Source organism: Moschus berezovskii, chromosome 2 (genome assembly GCF_049115385.1).
Source record: "Moschus berezovskii isolate FMDL1 chromosome 2, NW_MosBer_1.0, whole genome shotgun sequence".
Taxonomy (NCBI): domain Eukaryota; kingdom Metazoa; phylum Chordata; class Mammalia; order Artiodactyla; family Moschidae; genus Moschus; species Moschus berezovskii.
The window spans coordinates 18,579,797-18,598,122 of NC_142461.1; the positions used below are offsets into that span (position 1 = coordinate 18,579,797).

An 18,326-nucleotide genomic window follows, 5' to 3' on the forward strand; every position below is an offset into this window, starting at 1 on the left:
CTTTTTCTGAAACTCTCTTGCTTTTTTGATGATCCGGCGGATGTTGGCAATTTGATCTCTGGTTCCTCTGCCTTTTTTAAAACCAGCTTGAACATCTGGAAGTTCACAGTTCACGTATTGCTGAAGCCTGGCTTGGAGAGTTTTGAGCATCACTGTACTAGCGTGTGAGATGAGTGAAATTATGCAGTAGTTTGAGCATTTTTTGGCATTGCCTTCCTTTGGGATTGGAAGGAAAACTGACTTTTTCCAGTCCTGTGGCCACTGCTGAGTTTTCCAAATTTGCTGGCATATTGAGTACAGCACTTCCACAGCATCATCTTTTAGGATTTGAAATAGCTCAACTGGAGCTCCTCTATTAACTGGGAGCCAAAAGATTCCAGAGCTTTCCAACCTTAGGAAATAGACTCTACTTCTTGACCTTGCCGTGTATGGAATACTAGTTTAGATCTTCTGAATTTTCACCCAGAGCTCTGTAAGCAGGAATTCCACTCTCCCAGCCGTGACTCTCACACCCAGTGCCCTACTTATGACCGTGGCATGCTGGGCAAGCTGAGACATGATGACGCCTTCCCTTGGCATTGGAATGACTGAGCCTCCTTTTTTTTTTTTTTAAGACAACTGGGTTGTTCAGAGGGAAATATGCTCAGTTTCGTGATTCCTTTTGTCCTCAAAAGAAGACATGTCAGTCCCTTAGGCCAAGCAGAGCTTTTCCTGCACTTGGATGTGAAGTGAATTTCTGGAGGGGGACTTCATATACAGGGACTTGGTGATATACACGCAGTGTTTTCCATAACATCCCAATGCTAAATGCAATCACACAGCCCACAGGGAGGAGCTGGACACAGGATGCTGAAATGTGATTCTAATGTTTCAGAGTTTTATCTTTCCTTTCTTGAGATTTAGCCAAATTCTTAAAATAAAAACAGTAAATCTTTTATTCTGAAAAATTTCATCATATTTGAAAGTAGAGAAAGCCGTTTGGCAAACCACCATGTCTGCATTGCCTGTTTCAGCAATTATTAACTCATTAGCCTGAGTTTTGACCTTGCAGATGTTCAGACATTTAACTCCAGATTGCCCAGGTGTTGTTTGTAATCAGGCTGGTCTGTGACAGAAGTTGAAATTGGCTTTAAGTGTGCATTAGCCAAGAGAGGCTTAAATCATCTCCTTTCCATTATCAGAGCTTTAGCCTTTTTTAAATTTTGGTTTGGGATTGTTCTCCTGATCCTTTTCAGCATCGCCTTTAGTATGAAGGGTGGATGAAGAATGCATAAGTGGCTGTGATTCTATCTTAATAAAACACAAAACCATCAGAAATGGACAAGGAAGTAGGAGAAGAGGATTCTTGTCCTGCACAGAACTCTCACGCAAGTCTGCCTTTAAGGAGCAGACTATCAAGTCAGCTTAATTCAATGAACACTCAAATGTCTATCATGTATGCAGACACCAGGGACCTCCAGTTCCGGTGAAGAACTTCACAAAGTTTCCAACTCCGTCCATGAGTGACTAGGCACTTTGTGTATGAGAGATGCATCCAACCCTCAGGAAGGACATTTTTACTCTATTTTGATGTTGTATTTGAATAAATTTTGTATTATTCTTACAACTGGAGGAAATTAGGACCAGTGAACCAAGAGAACAATGATGCCAATAGGGAAGACAGCCATATAGCAAGGAAGGAGGTAGAAAAACTATAGAAATCTGGAGCTAGAAATCAAATACAGCTGTTGTTGGGGTTTATTTTAGAGCAAGGGTGAAGGGCATCCCCACGTGGGTCGGTGGTACCCACGGATGATCACGGTGGTGATTGGACAATATGTGAGTGGAATAGGATTTGGAATTGGATGATATGAGTTTAAGCCTTGACCGTACACTTACCAGCTGGAACACCTTAAGCAATTTATCTCACCTTTCTGTCAAGTCTGTTCTCAACTCCTAAAATGGATCTGGGAGGATCCACCTGACAGACATGGTGAAGATTAAAGAGATAATTCAATGTGAGTAAACTCTATAAACAATGAGCTTCTGTGTCTAGTTGGCTGAGTGTTCTCTGTTCATACTGATGTTACTGGGACAATAAAAGAGATGTGTGTTTTCTATACACTTTATTTAAGGGAGCAAGCGTATAAGAACTGATAAACTCTGACTCTGAAAGAGAGAAATAAAGCTCCTCAAAAAAATTCTCTTGGGGGCTTCCATGGTGGCTCAGTGGTAAAGAATTCACCTACCAACATAGGAGACACGGGTTCGATTTCTGATCTGGGAGGATCTCACATATGGCAAAGCAACTAAACCCAGCTACCACAACTACTGAATCTTTGCTCCAGAGCCCAGGAGCCGTAACTACTGAGCCCATGTGCCTGAACTACTGAAGCCCACACACCCTAAGGCCCATGCTCTGAAACAAGAGAAGCCACCACAGTGAGAAGCCTGAACGTGGCAATTGGAGCGTAGCCCCCACTCATTACAACTAGAGAAAAACTTGAGGGCGGCAACGAAGACCCAGCCCAACAAATAAATTAAATAAATAGATAAACAAAAACCCAACTTTGCTCTTGGGACTTCCCTGGTGGTCCAGTGATTGGGACTCTGCTCTTCCACTGAAGAGGGCAAGAGGTCAATATTTGGCTGGGGAACTAACTTGCCACAAGTTGCCTGGTGCAGCCAAAAATAAAACCAGGACATAGGTTGGTGCTATCAGAGTGGGTTAAACTTCTCAAGGTTGATAGAATAATTTACAAATGTCAGTAATTGAATACAGTATTTTTACAACAAATGCACTAAAAATAGAGTTTCCTAATAAATATTTATGGCCCCTTATAATTCAAAGTCTTGAAACTATTTTTTAAAAAATCCTGTTAATATTATAGGAAAGCTCTTCGTTCTTTCCAAATGGACTTCAGAATCCGAGTGGACTTTAGAAGAGATCTAACTTTATGGGCAGCATGGAACAGAATACACAGATATAACGAAAATTTTGTGGTCATGAGTATGTAAAGTGTTGTTAATCTTCTTCCTCATCCATCAATCAAAGTTTAAGAATCAGTTTGGCGCTTTGCTTGGTCAAAAGCTATTGTTTCAACAGTTTCTTAACATTTCTGTCAAGCTTCTTGCTTAAAACAGAACAAAACACATGGCTTTCATTTTAGCTTTGAATTCATTCAATTATACTTCAAATATATATATATATGCTGCTACTGCTGCTAAGTCGCTTCAGTCGTGTCCGACTCTGCGCGATCCCATAGACGGCAGCCCACCAGGCTCCACCATCCCTGGGATTCTCCAGGCAAGAACACTGGAGTGGGTTGCCAGTTCCTTCTCCAATGCGTGAAAGTGAAAAGTGAAAAGTGAAAGGGAAGTCGCTAAGTTGTGTCTGACTAGTAGCGACCCCATGGACTGCAGCCCACCAGGCTCCTCCGTATATATATACATAAATTCAGTCAATACTAACTCAAAGATATTTGATTTGGGGCTTTCCATAATTTATTTTCACAAGCGACATATTTTCTGTGGAACATGCCAGATGAATTATATGCAAAATGTATCCCTTGAATGACCAAAGAAATTTATCTGCAAAATGGAATGACTGGATGCAAACCAAGTAAGTTTCAGAGGACAGCTGCCAAAAATAATGCCATGGAGTAACTTATTACAATGCTGAAGCCCAGTTTGGAACTGTGTGCACAGAGTATGCATACCTTTTACCATCAAAGGCTCCACTCTGTGGAGATGTACAAGGGGGTCTGGAGAGTCCCCTGCAAATATCAAAGTTGTGCACCGTTGTCCATTTGAGCAAGGACAAGATTTTCCAGAGAAAACAGTTCTAGTTCTATTTTTAAATTTGTATTATTTAATTTATTTTTTATTAAATATTTTATTATTTTTATAGTTGATTTACAATATTGTGTTCAGTTCAGTTCAGTTCAGTTCAGTCGCTCAGTCGTGTCTGACTCTCCGCGACCCCATGAATCACAGCACGCCAGGCCTCCCTGTCCATCACCAACTCCCGGAGTTCACTCAAACTCATGTCCACAGAGTCAGTGATGCCATCCAGCCATCTCATTCTCCGTCGTCCCCTTCTCCTCCCGCCCCCAACCTTTCCCAGCATCAGAGTCTTTTCCAGTGAGTCAACTCGTCGCATGAGGTGGCCAAAGTATTGCAGTTTCAGCTTCAGCATCAGTCCTTCCAATGAACACCCAGGATCGATCTCCCTTAGAATGGACTGGTTGGATCTCCTTGCAGTACAAGGGACTCTCAAGAGTCTTCTCCAACATCACAGTTCAAAAGCATCGATTCTTCGGCGATCAGCTTTCTTCACAGTCCAACTCTCACATCCATACATGACCACGGGAAAAACCATAGCCTTGACTAGACAGACCTTGGTTGGCAAAGTAATGTCTCTGCTTTTTAATATATTATCAAGGTTGGTGATAACTTTCCTTCCAAGGAGTAAGCGTCTTTTAATTTCATGCTGCAATCAGCATCTGCAGTGATTTTGGAGCCCAAAAAAATAAAGTCTGACACTGTTTCCACTGTTTTTCCATCTATTTCCCATGAAGTGATGGGACCAGATGCCATGATCTTTGTTTTCTGAATTGTGTTAGATTCTGGTATACAGCAGTGATTCAGTTATATGTATATGTGTACATATATATTCTTTTTCATATTCTTTCCATTATGGTTTATTGCAAGATATTGAATATAGTTAGTTCCCTGTGCTATACAGTAGGCCCTTTTTGTTGATCTGTTTTATATATGGTAGTTTGTATCTGTTAATCCCAAACTCCTAATTTATCCCTTCCCCACCCCTTTTCTGTTTGGTGATGATAAGTTTGTTTTCTTTGAGTCTGTTTATGTTTTGTAAATAAGTTTGTTTGTATCGTATTTTAGATTCCATATGTAAGTGATATCATATGGTAGCTGTCTTTCTTTTTTTGACTTACTTCATTCATTATGATAATCTCTGGGTCCATCCATGTTGTTGCAAATGGTATTATTTTGTTCTTTTTTATGGCTGAGTAAGGTTGGCTTGAAGCTCAACATTCAGAAAACAAAGATCATGGCATCTGGTCCCATCACTTCATGGGAAATAGATGGAAAAACAGTGGAAACAGTGTCAGACTTTATTTTTTTGGGCTCCAAAATCACTGCAGATGCTGATTGCAGCCATGAAATTAAAAGACGCTTGCTCCTTGGAAGGAAAGTTATGACCAACCTTGATAGTATATTAAAAAGCAGAGACATTACTTTGCCAACCAAGGTCCGTCTAGTCAAGGCTATGGTTTTTCCCGTGGTCATGTATGGATGTGAGAGTTGGACTGTGAAGAAAACTGATCGCCGAAGAATCGATGCTTTTGAACTGTGATGTTGGAGAAGACTCTTGAGAGTCCCTTATACTGCAAGGAGATCCAACCAGTCCATTCTAAAGGAGATCAATCCTGGATGTTCATTGGAAGGACTGATGCTAAAGCTGAAACTGCAATACTTTGTCCACCTCATGCGATGAGTTGACTCACTGGAAAAGACTCTGATGCTGGGAAAGGTTGGGGGCGGGAGGAGAAGGGGACGACCGTGAATGAGATGGCTGGATGGCATCACCGACTCTGTGGTCATGAGTTTGAGTGAACTCCGGGAGTTGGTAATGGACAGGGAGGCCTGGCATGCTGTGATTCATGGGGTCGCAGAGAGTCGGACACGACTGAGAGACTGAACTGAACTGAACATTCCATTGCATATATGTACCACATCTTCTTTTTGCCTAAAAAAAAAAAAAAGATTTGTTTATTTATTTTATTATTCTGCTGTGGTGGGTCTTCATTGCTGCATGTGGGCTTTCTCTAATTGTGGTGAGTGGGGGGTAGTCTTCATTGCAGTGTGCAGACTTCTCATTGAGGAGGCCTCTCTTGTTGTGGAGCACGGGCCCTAGGTCCACATGCTTCAGTAGTTGTGGCTCGAGGACTTAGAGCTCAGGGTTAGTAGCTGTGGTGCACAGGCTTAGTTGCTCCTCAGCCTGGCGGATGTTCCCAGACCAGGGATCAAGCTGGTGTCCCCTGCTTTGAAAAGTGGACTCTTAACCACTGGACCATGAGGGAAGCCCCTGTGCCACATGTGTTTTTAATCATCTGTTAATGGACATCTTGTTTGCTTCTGTGTTTGGGAGTTGGTGATGGACAGGGAGGCCTGGTGTGCTGCGGTTCATGGGGTCACAAAGAGACACAACTGAGCGACTGAACTGAACTGCGCTATTGTAAATAGTGCTGCAATGAACATTGAGGTGTATGGGTCTTTTTGAATTGGAGCTTCCTACAGATATATGCCCATGAATGGGCTGGCTGGGTCATATGGCAACTCTATTTTTAGTTTTTGAGGAATCTCCATACTGTTTTCCATAGTGGCTGCGTCAATGTACATTCCTACCAACAGCGTAGAAGCATGAACCCTTTTCTCCCCGCTCTCTAGCATTTGTTATTTGTAGGCTTTTTAATGATGGCCATTCTGACTGGTGTGAGGTGGTACCTCATTGTAATTTTGATTTGCATTTCCCTAATAATTAGCAGCATTGAACATCTTTTCACGTGCCTGTGAGCCATGTGTAAATAGATGCCTTTCTCTGGAGAAGTATCTATTTAGCTAGAAGACAGTTCCAGAAAAGGAGTCTTCCTAATTACAAGGCTGCTTTTCTAATAGTCCTTGATGAGCTTTCCTCAGCATGCCACTATTAATAGTCTCTACAAACACACAGAAAAGGAAAAAAAAAACAAACCTCACAACATCATGAAAAAAACAGGAATCAATTCCTGCTAGAATGTAGAGGGAACTGCCATTTGCCACAAGGAGGTGTGAGATGATAGGAATAGAAGGCAGACAGTTTATCTTTAACTTAAGTAGCAAAAGCTGCTGCTCTTATTTCTGTTGTTCTGGTTCCTAAGATATAATTGAAGAGTGTATCCTTAAACTAAAGAGGACTTGATTTTGTAGTTTGTAAAGATTTGTCACATTCCTTCAACAACAACAAATTCAACTAACAAAAGAAATACACCTACATAAAATCTGGCTGTTTTGGTTGAGCTAAATGTCATGTTTGACTGTTTGGCTTCTTGATTTGTTGCTGAAATCAGAGTTCCATGCACTCCTGGTTTAGCCTCTTGTGACAAAGGGCATCCTTTTATGGATGCCTGGTGGCTCAGGTAAGGCCTTCCCTGGTGGCTCAGATGGTAAAGAAATTGCCTGCCATGCAGGAGACCAGGGTTCGATCCCTGGGATGGGAAGATCCCCTGGAGAAGGGAATGGCTATCCACTCCAGTATTCTGGCCTGGAAAATTCCATGAACTGTATAGTCCATGGGGTTGCAAAGAGTCAGACTTGACTCTGAGTTGAGTTGAGTGACTTTCACTTTCATTTTTATGGTGTAAACTATGATCTCACCAGGCAAGGGATAGTTTTTCTTAGAAAAGGAGTCTGTGGGGATAGGGTATGTTAGGTGGAAGTCACAGAAATATAAGTAGAATGCAGTCATAAAATACAAGTAGAATAAAAATACAAGAAAAATTCAGTCATAAAACAGTTTGACTTAATGACCTCTGTGGACTTTTCTTCTAGGAATATAAGGAGTCAGTAGTAGGGAATTTAAACATTCAGTTCATATACTGATAGATTAGAGATAAAAAGTTGATTTTTAAAAATAGAAGCTAAGGTGTGTGTGTATGCTCAGTTGTGTTCAACTCTTTGTGATGCCATGGGCTATATAGCCCACCAGGCTCCTCTGTCCATGGAATTTTCCAGGCAAAAATACTGGAGTGGCTGCTCTTTCTCCTCCAAGAAGCTAAAATGGCATTTGATAAAATTTGATTGTCATTCCAAGTGTTCTACTTAGTGGTGAATTCTGTAATTTCCCTTTGAAATCAAAATTATTCTGGATCTGCACCGATGTAACCATGGAAGACTAGAGAAGGCAACATTATCATGATTTGCAAATGGTTTCCCTTCTTTTGGGAAGGGAGGTTGTTTTATCTGGAAAACCCAAGAGAATCAACTAAAACATTTGACCTGAATCAACAGAAATCTGACTCTGAGAATCAAGGCGAAGACAGGCACTAGCATTTTACTCATCAGTGATAATCCCTAGCTGGTATGATGGGAATTACAAGAAAGGGATGAGAAAAGAATCTCATTGGCAAAATAGCTACAAAGAAACCTAAACATTCAGGAGTAAATTAATCAAGAGATGGACAAGAAATAGAAAACTTGATTAAGAGACAAAAATCAAAGAGAAGAAAGAGCAACCTTTTTGTTTGTTAGGACAGATGTGGTGTAGTGCTTGGTAGGGAGGTGGGTACTGGGTGAGATCCTGAGAGTCTCTATAAAATCAAGGGCCCCCACCCCCAAACACACACCAAGGCCCCTCCTCCACCACAGAGAGAGGCAGGTGGGGCTGGGAGTGGCTGTGGGCGGGGCTTTGAAACACTTGCCTGATATTGTGGGGCTTGGGGAAAGCTGGAAAAGGTGCTTTGGACTGGTTTGTTTTTTTTTTCAAACTTTGAACTTTTCATTTTGAATTGGGGTATAGACAGTTAACAATGTTGTGGTAGTTTCAGGTGAACAGTGAAGGGACACAGCCATACATTTACATGTGTCCATTCTCCCCAATTTTGTTTTGATTTTTTTTAAGCAGTAAACTTTATTTATACCATTCTCCTTTGCCTCCTCCCCTCTATTCTTCATGAGAATCTGCAGTCCCATCTTCATAGGCTTTGGACCCAGGTCTGTGTCTGTTTTAGACACATCACCCTCAGGCCAGCATTAGGAAGAGAGCAGGAAGGCTCAGTTTATTGAGATTATACAACTGTCTCAGAAATGAAGGGTCCAGTCAAATTCAGTTCTCTGGGGACTTACCTGGTGGTCCAGTTGTTAAGGGTTCAGATCCTGGAAGGGGAACTAAGATCCCACATGCTACAGAGCAGCTAAGCCCATGCACCACCAGGAAAGACCCCGTGTGCTGCAAATAAGACACAATACAGCCAAATAGATAAGTAAATAGATACTAAAATTCAGTTCGCTGGGTCTGAGTTACGGTCCTTTACTAGTATAACAAACCAAATGAAATAGCTCCTATTATTTTCCCTTACACTCAGTTCATCTATGTGGTTTTACATTGAAACTAATTTCCCGGGTGATTCGGTGAATTCTCTCAGTGCTCCAGAAAGGCGGGCGTGGTAACACATTTGGTGATGATGTGTCCCACATGCTATCTGTGCTGAAGGCTTTTAGTTGGAGTGACATCTCATTTAATGGCTGTAACACAATATATCTGCTCTAGCAAAATTGTCATTTCCATATCAGGTCAGCAAAACTTTATTTTTTTGCCTAAAATAATTATTATTTCCGTTTCTGGTTTAGGAAGATTAAAAACCATTGGGATACATATCAGTGAAAAGACATGTTTGAAATGAAACTGTAAAGAAATAGACTATTCCTCTGAAAGCTTTGATTTTAGTCAGATCATGGTATAAGTGATATGATAAAAATACTCGGTGTTGGTATAATTATAAAAATGAAAGGTATATTTGAACTTTGAGTTTCACATTTAACACACACATTTTAGAGGGCTCAGGTAATATATACTGTATGTTTGTGTTTTAGGCAACATTTTCCTGTAACTGTGATGATCAATACACGGGTACTTTCTGTGAAGAATTTGATGCCTGCCAGAAGAAACCCTGCCAGAACAATGCCAGCTGTGTTGATGCAAAGGAAAAGCAAGATGGTGGCAACTTCACCTGTGTCTGCCTTGCTGGTAAGGTTTCCATAGTTCAGAGTTCCTGTGTGTCTCTCTGTAGAACAGACACTTATTAATTAACAATGGTCAGGCAATACATTGTCCAGCTGTTGGACAGGTGCCTCCCAGGTCTCATTGAGTTCCATCAGTCCAGCTTTATGTCACTGGGAATGGAGGAAGGAAGCTGCCTTGGGGATAAACATTGTATCCCTTGGCTGTTTTTCTGACTTTAGGATGCTTCTCTCTTAGCATTCTACCATTTCTGTCCTGGGACAATGATTTTCCTGGTTGAATAGAGGCCTGGATATTTCAAAGACAATTCTTCAAATGTGTTCTGAGTGTGGGCTGGTGCTGTGCTGGCTGATTTTGCTAAGTTACTTAAGAAGAATTTATGCTAAACTATGCATGTGGGTAGGTAATGCCACCCAATCCTCTCATTTGTTTAGTTTCCCGTTGTTCATGTATGTTTTAGTCCAAGTTCCTGGAATACATCCTGCACAATTGGGCAAGTCTTTAATACTCACTGGTTAGTATGGGGGAGTCATTGACCCTGCATGAGACTTTCACACCCTCAGAACACAAAGGGTGACTCTTAAGAAAGTGCAGTGGACAGTGTGTCCACAGACTTCTGTTCTCTTGCAGTCATCTTATTGACTTACTGCTCAGCCAAATCGGTTTTAAACCCTTAAGGGGCAGGAAGTGGCATTTTACTGGTGAACATTTTGATATAACTGTTTCCATGCAGCTTAAAAGCAAACACCACATTATCCCTTTTTTAGCATCAATAATGTGTTAGACTGACATCATCTTCCCCTTTCCACCTCATCCTCTTGCCAATCTCTGCCACTGGGCAGGGATTCAGGGTGATGTAAGGGCTGGGGATGGAAAGACGGATGGAGTGAAGTGGGAGTTGGGGCGATTAACTGCTCAGTGTAAGGTCCGTCAATGCAGAAATTCATAAACAAAGAAGTAAAAGTTCTTCACTCATCTATTCCAGCTCAAACTTTATAAGGTCATGAGAGGAGGTTAATAGTTTGGTTTATGTTTTCCAGACCAGTGTTTGTGTGTGTGTGTATCTATGTATGAGTATGGTTATTTCCCTTGCAGATCAAATGATTGTCTTTCTGTATGTTAAAAAAGCGATTATAATATACATACTGCTCTATAACTCACTTTTTTCAGTGTTTACCAGTTGATCATAAGTATACTTCCATGTCAGTATATATAGAACTACCTTATTCATTTTAATGATTCCATCACACGTTTCCTAACATTGTATGTCCAGGCCAAACTGCTGCCTATTTGCCGTCTCTGCTTGTATGTTCCAGGCCACCTTAAGCTCAGTCATTCCAAAACTGAGCTCATCATATCCTCAGCTCCACACAGCTCAGCTTCCGGTGTTCCAGACCTCTACAAGTCGCCCCGGGTGCCCCCCACCTCCTGCTCTTCCTGCCTCCGAGTGTTCTCCATCTTTCCCCCTAAAGACGTCTCAAATCAGCCCCCTCTCTGCAGTCCCATCGCCACTGCCCCACTGCCACTGCCTTTGCCCCTTGTCTGTGTGACCGAGATAACCTCCCACATTATCTCTGTCTGCTCTTGTCCATGCTGCACACTGGAGCCAGAGCAACCACGCCGCAGTGAGCCCTGGTTCTCGTTATGTCAGTTGCCCGACCCAGACTCTCCGTTCTCCTGGGTGATTATTTTCCACTGCACATCTGATCTGATGTTGCTGTCCACTTAATCCCCTTCTTCCCGGGGCTCTTGGGATGAAGGCCAGAATCCCCCGCCTCATTCTCCTCTGTGATCTGTCGCTCACCCCTTTCCAGCCCCATCTCACCCCGCTGCTCCCCTTTCTCAGGGACCAGCCACCTTGGCTTTCATCTCCCTGGGTGCCTGAGCTGCTGCAGGACCTCGTCCGCCTCTCTGTGCCTGGCCAGCTCTCCCTGGTGCCTGCCTTTTGCCAGGTTTCTATTTTGGATCTCATTAAATACCCCCTTTCCTTAGGGAGTCTCAGTTGAATGCTTCAATCTAGGTCTCCTTCCCTTTCCCTCTTTTGTAGCTGGGTGTTCCTTTCCTTCACAGCCCTCCCCTGTTTGCAGTGGACGTGTGCACGTGTGATTCTTTGATTTCTGCCTGTCTCCCCACCTGAATCAATCCCATGAGAGCACAACCTGAATTATTTCTGTTTTACGTCGTGTCCCACTGTGTCTGACGAGTCCTGGACACTCAGACAATGTGTTAATGAGGTGAATTAATGAAAGGGTATGAATGTGGCCTCTATTGATGAGTCTTTAAGAAAGTTTGAATTTCTCTGTTATAAGTGGTGCTAGGATGAATCAAACTCCTTCTATACATAGTCTCAATCAGAACTGGTAAGTGGAGCTTGTCACTGTTTGAACTGAAATGATTTCTGTTTGATGTTTTTTTTTTAATCCAAGTCTGTTCTCAGAGGAGACTTTTCTATTTTTAAAGAGAGCAGGTGCACAGAATTGGAATGACCATAAAGGTTGGTTTGTGATACTCTCTCTTCTTATCCATAGCATAGTTTTATCTATTTGCTTAGCTATTTCAATATACAGTAATCAATGGTGGAACCACCACTATAACCAGAAGTTAGACCTGGTAACTAACTGTATAGTCTCCTCAACAGCCCGTCTCTTGGTCTCTATGACCCATCCAAAGTTAACAGTCACCCTGAATCTTGAGTTGATCCTTCCTTTGTCTTCCTTTTTATATGATTTTAATATTTACATGGCTTCCAGAGTGGCACAGTGGTAAAAAATACGCCTGCCAATGCAGGAGATATAGGAGACAAGGGTTTGATCCTGGACTAGAAAGATCCCCTGAAATAGGAAATGGGAACCCACTCCAGTGTTCTTGCCTGGAAAATCCCATGGACAGAGGAGCCTGGAGGGCTACAGTCCACGGGCTCACAAAGAGTTGGATACAACTGAGTATGCATGCTTGCATAAACATTTACATGTTTTCATAGAAAATTTTTATTCTTGTTTTAACTGTTCTCAATTTTATAAAAATGGAATCAGGCATGAATCATGTTATGGTATCATGCATGTACTTGTCTGGTGCTTACTTTTTTCACTTAATACCGTGTTACTAAAATGGACCTATATGAAGCTGCCTTTTGGAAAGCTATATAAAATTTCATTGCTCTGTTCTCCTGGGGACAGGCACCAGTAAGCACATTCTCGTGTATTTTCTCTGGAATATGTGCCAGGGGTTGCTTGAGGTTGAACCTAGGAGTGGAATTGCTGGAAAATATGCTTGATCAATTGTAGGAGATCATGCCAGACTGTTTTCCAAAGGGGTGACACTCGTATATACTCCCACATGAAACGCATAAGAGCTCTTATGGGATTCAGATCCTCTCCAGTGCTGCGTAGGGTCAGAAGTTTTAATTTTCGCACAATGATCGGGTGCAGAAAAGGCGCTTCATTGTGGTCTCTGCACTTTGTGGTTTACTAATGATGCGGAGGTCCTCTTCCTGTGTTTATTACTTGTTTTCCTATCTCTCACTCAGATTTGTGTGTGTGTGTGCTCTTCTTGTTGGCTTGCAGAAGTTGTTTCTTTTTTGTTCTAATCATTTGTCAGTTGTATGGATTGCACATATTTTCTCCAAGTTTGTAATGTCTTTTCCCTCTGAGGGATTTTTAAAAATCATTGTTGTTCAGTCACTGAGTCATATCCAGCTCTTTTCTACCCCATGGACTGCAGCACGCCAGGCTCCCCTGTGCTTTGCTGTCTCCAGGAGTTTGCTTAAATTCATGTCCACTGAGTTGGTGACGCTAAGCGTCTCGTTCTGTGCCTCCCTCTTCTTCTCTTCAGTCTTTCCCAGCATCGGGATCTTTTCCAGTGAGTTGGCTTTTCCATCAGGTGGCCAAAGTATTGGAACTTCAGCTTTAGCATCAGTCCTTCCAATGAATAGTCAGGGCTCAGTTCCTTTAGGACTGACTGGTTTGATCTCCTTGCTGTCCAAGGGACTCTCAAGCGCCTTCTCCAGTACCACAATGCTAAAGCATCATTTCTTTGGTGCTTAGTCTTTTGCGGTGATTTTGGAGCCCAAGAAAATAAAGTCTGTCACTGTTTCCACTTTCACCTCTTCTATATGCCGTGATGTGATGGGGCCAGATGCCATAAACTTCATTTTTTGAATGTTAAGTTTTAAGCCAGCTTTTTCACTCTCCTCTTATACCCTCATCAAGAGGTTCTTTAGTTCTTCACTTTCTGCCATTAGGGTGGTATCATCTGCATATCTGAGATTGTTGATATTCCTCCTGGCAATCTTGATTCCAGCTTGTGCTTCATCTAGTCTGTTTATATGTTAAATAAACAGGGTTACAATATACAGCCTTGACGTACTCCTTTCCCAATTTTGAAACAGTCCATTGGTCCATGTCTGGTTCTAATTAACTGTTGCTTCTTGACCTGCATACAGGTTTCTCAGGAGGCAGGTAAAGTGGTCTGGTAGTCCCATCTCATGAAGAAATTTACACACTTTGTTGTGATCCACACAGTCAAAGGCTTCAGCATAGTCAGTGAAGCAGAAGTAGATATTTTTCTGGAATTCTGTTGCTTTTTCTATGATGCAGTGGATGTTGGCAATTTGACCTCTGGTTCTTCTGCCTTTTCTAAACTCAGCTTGGACATCTGGATATTCTCAGTTCATGTACTGCTGAAGCCTAGCTTGAAGGATTTTGAGCATGACCTTGCTAAGCATGTGAGATGGGTGCAGTTGTATGGTAGTCTGAACATTCTTTGGCACTGCCCTTCTTTGGGATTGGAATGAAAACTGACCTTTTCCAGTCCTGTGGCCACTGCTGCGTTTTCCAAATTTGCTGACATATTGAGTGCAGCACTGCAGCCTTGTTGTGGTGAAGGGCTTGCATAACTCAGTGTGTAGCCTGTGCAGGGCTATCCAAGTCAGACAGGTCATAGTGAAGCGTTCTGACAAAACGTGGTCCACTGGAGGAGGGAATGGCAAACCACTCTAGTTTTTAAATTGAAGTATAGTTTATTGACAATGTTGTATTCGTTTCACGTGTATGGAATAGTGATTCAGTCATATATATATATTCTTTTTATATGTATATATGTATATATTCTTCTTTTTCAGATTCTTTTCCCTTATAGATTATTGTAAAATATGGAGCATAGTTCCCTGTGCTATACAGTAGGTCCTTGGAATTGTCTAGTTTTTATAAAGGAGTGTCTCTATGTTATAATCATAGTTTAAGCAACTTTAATCTCCACTGGTGTTTACATGGTGCTGATTTCTGAGGTTCTTGAATGGCATAGAATCTCTGTCATCTTCTACTTTATCCAAAGGTGGCTTCACGTTGGCTTGGTCTCCCAGCCATCCTGCTTCTATCAGGTCTCCCTGACTCCCAGCAACTCCTTCACTGGCCCTTTCCAGAGCTGGGTTCCGTGGGATTCCTTCCCCCAGAGCCTCCATTCTTCCTCCTGCTCTAGAACATCCCAAGCAGAGGTAGAAGAGATCTAGGAACTCTGGTACTTAACTGTGTCTTTGCTCAGCTGCTGCCTGACTTGTTCCTGCAGTTCTCTTAGGCATGTCCATACTTTATCAGTTCTCATATCCTATGGGAACAACTGCTCTTCCCCCTTTTAGCATCTACCTCTCCATCTGCTTTTTAAAAAATTTAATTTAATTTGGCTACACCGTGCAGCATGTGGGATCTTAGTTCTCTGACCAGGGATCGAACCTGTGCCCGCTTTGGGAAGCATGGGGTCTTAACCACTGGACCACCAGAAAACTCACTCTCCATCTTCTTTCCACTGTATTACACACACACATGCAGACACACAGAGATGTATGCACGCACAAATAGCTAGTGTTTATTCAGTGTTACAGAGGAGCCTGACGTGCCCCAGTCCACGGGGTCACAAAGAGTCATACCTGACTTAGCGACTGAGCAATAACAGCAGCAACATTCAGTGTTAACCATATGCCAGGGCTGTGCTGAGTGCTTTCCAATGCTGCTCTTAGAACACTCTCTGGGTTAAATCCTCAATTATACTGATTTCATAGATGAGAAATCTAGGGCACAGAGAATGTGGTAACTTGGTCAAGAATGTTAGGGTGACATGGAACTGTACTGCAGGAACACACCAATTCCCAAATCTCCTGACTTCCAAGGAAAGACTCATTTCCACCTTGTCGCAGTCTGATGAAGGTATTTGGTCTCTAGGTGGCAACTCAGGGATCTGGAGGGTCTGTGTGATGTTCTGAGAGTGGTGCCTGGACGTGTCTTAGATCACTTCTGCTACCTGCCATTTGCTAGAATCTGGTCACTTGGTCCCTAGAGCTCTGCCTGGGAAGGGAGTCAGTGCAGTGAGCGTACTCATAGAGGGGGGACTGGATGCTTGAAATGAGGCATTTTCTACTCAGTTTAGCTCTGAATGTCCTTGAAAAACTCATGCTTCCACAGGAGAGTTCTATTTCCTTTGTGAAAAAAACTATTTACAGGTTAATTAACGTCAATTAATTGACCTCTGAAGCTCCAGCTCTGTGCGTAAGAACCCTCCAACAGTGGGAAGTCTGTTTCCTTTTGAAAATTTATCCTGCTGTGCTTTCATTTTTCAAGTCTGATCATGAGGCATGGTTTTGTTTGATGAATGAATTAATTCAAGCCAGGTTCTTGTCAGCAGAGAACAGAATTTTCAGAAAGTCTCTTCACAGAGACATCTTCATGCCATGCTCTTTTCTCTTGGGAGCATTTCTCAGTAAGTAAAAATATTATTTTTAGCAAAGAAGCTTTTGTTGTAGTTTCAATAATATTTTGATATTTTGCTTTAATTTTTACATCAAGCCAGTACAGAGAGGAATTTTGCATCATCGGTAATCCAGAGATGCTGAAGGGCAACCCATATGTGGAGATAGTCACAGCCACTCAGTTTTTATGTGACCTAGAAGCTTCCTTCCATGCAAAAGTACTGGACGGAGGAGCCTGGTAGGGTGCAGTCCATGGGGTCGCTAGGAGTCGGACACAGCTGAGTGACTTCACTTTCACTTTTCACTTTCACGCATTGGAGAAGGCAATGGCACCCACTCCAGTGTTCTTGCCTGGAGAGTTCCAGGGATGGGGAAGCCTGGTGGGCTGCCGTTCGTGGGGTTGCAGAGTTGGACGTGACTGAAGTGACTTAGCAGCAGCAGCAGAAGCTTCCTTGGTGGCTCAGATGGTAAAGAATCTCCCTGCCAATGTAGGAGACGCAGGTTCCATCCCTGATCCGGGAAGTTCCCACACGCGGCAGAGCAGCTAAGCCGGGGCACCACAACTACTGAGCCTGTGCTCAGTCCACGTGCCCTGGAGCCTGTGCCCACAACAAGTGAAGCCGCCACAGTGAGAAGCGTGTGCGTCACAGCCAGAGAGTAGCCCCTGCTCGCCACAACTGGAGAAAAGCCCACGAAACAGTGAAGACCCAGCACAGCCAAACATAAATAAATACAATTATTTTAAAAATATGAGAACATAAGCTCCAATTCAGCTGACACGTCTGACACATAGCAGGTGCTTAATAAGGATGAATGAATAGAATGAGATGGAATTCTACCCAGGGCACCTAGATGTGTATTGAGGGCTGGGTCCCCTTACTTCTCTCTTTACACGTGTTGTGTTTTTTCCTTCCGCATCAGACTCTGTCTGGCCTGGGGGTGGTGCTGATCTATGATGTGACTCACTTCTCCACCCCGGGCTGGTGCCGTGCCCTGTGCTTTGCTCGTAGTAGACACAGAATTTAACTTCTTTAATCAGGATGTATTTTATAAAAGCTTCCTAATTCTGAGAAGGTGATTTTTTTCCTCTGAGGAGCCATTCCTTTTTTTCTGAAAAGAATGGCTGTGATACACCACTGCCACAATATTGGACGTGTTGTACAAAGCCCGTCTCAACGTCAGTGAGCTTCATTGTTTCGCCTAATTGATGATTTCAGCCTATTTTAAAAACTCATCGTTTCCGGGGCGAGGGGAACTTGGCTTGTGTTGCCATCCCAGCTTCACTCTTTTAAACACTGAGGTGCCTTTGGCTGGGGGTGTGGAGTGGGTCACCTCCTCCTGGAGAAAAATCCTGAGTGGAATTTGCTGGGTCCCTACACCTGCTCTCGCTCAATTTGAGGGCTGAGTTCTTGAGCAGATGAGTGCAGGTTGTAAGAGGGGTTAGTTCAGTTTCAGGATGAAAGGGGCCTTGGAAGGAGCCTCGGAACCCACCTTGCTCATCTTTCTCTCTCCCTCTGGGATCTTATGCTTCCACACTTTTCTGGTTTTCTCACCCTGCCATCCCCTTCCCCCATTCCAGCCCTGGTTTCTAGTCTGTAAGGACTGGAGGTCTCAGCTCAAAACCAGTCCCTCAAACAAGTAAGGATTTCATGAGTCCTTGGGGCGGCTCTGTGTGCTCACCTCCTCCCTCCCTCCCTCCCCCTCCTCTCCCTCCTTCCCTCTGTCGTCCTCTTCATCACTGCTCTGTGTCCAGTTCATAATTTTCTGTTGGACTCTAAAGAAAGCTGATCGCCGAAGAATTGA

The 18,326-nt window shown here is 42.9% G+C and overlaps 1 protein-coding gene across 1 annotated transcript in view; it reads left to right on the forward strand.

Moving 5' to 3' along the window:
* DNER (delta/notch like EGF repeat containing) overlaps positions 1-18,326 on the forward strand; it is a 390,295-nt gene that overhangs the window by 228,876 nt on the left and 143,093 nt on the right. The window contains exon 6 of the mRNA XM_055397670.2: positions 9,640-9,793. Coding sequence (XP_055253645.1) covers positions 9,640-9,793 — 154 coding nt within the window. The remainder of the gene's footprint in view (positions 1-9,639; positions 9,794-18,326) is intronic.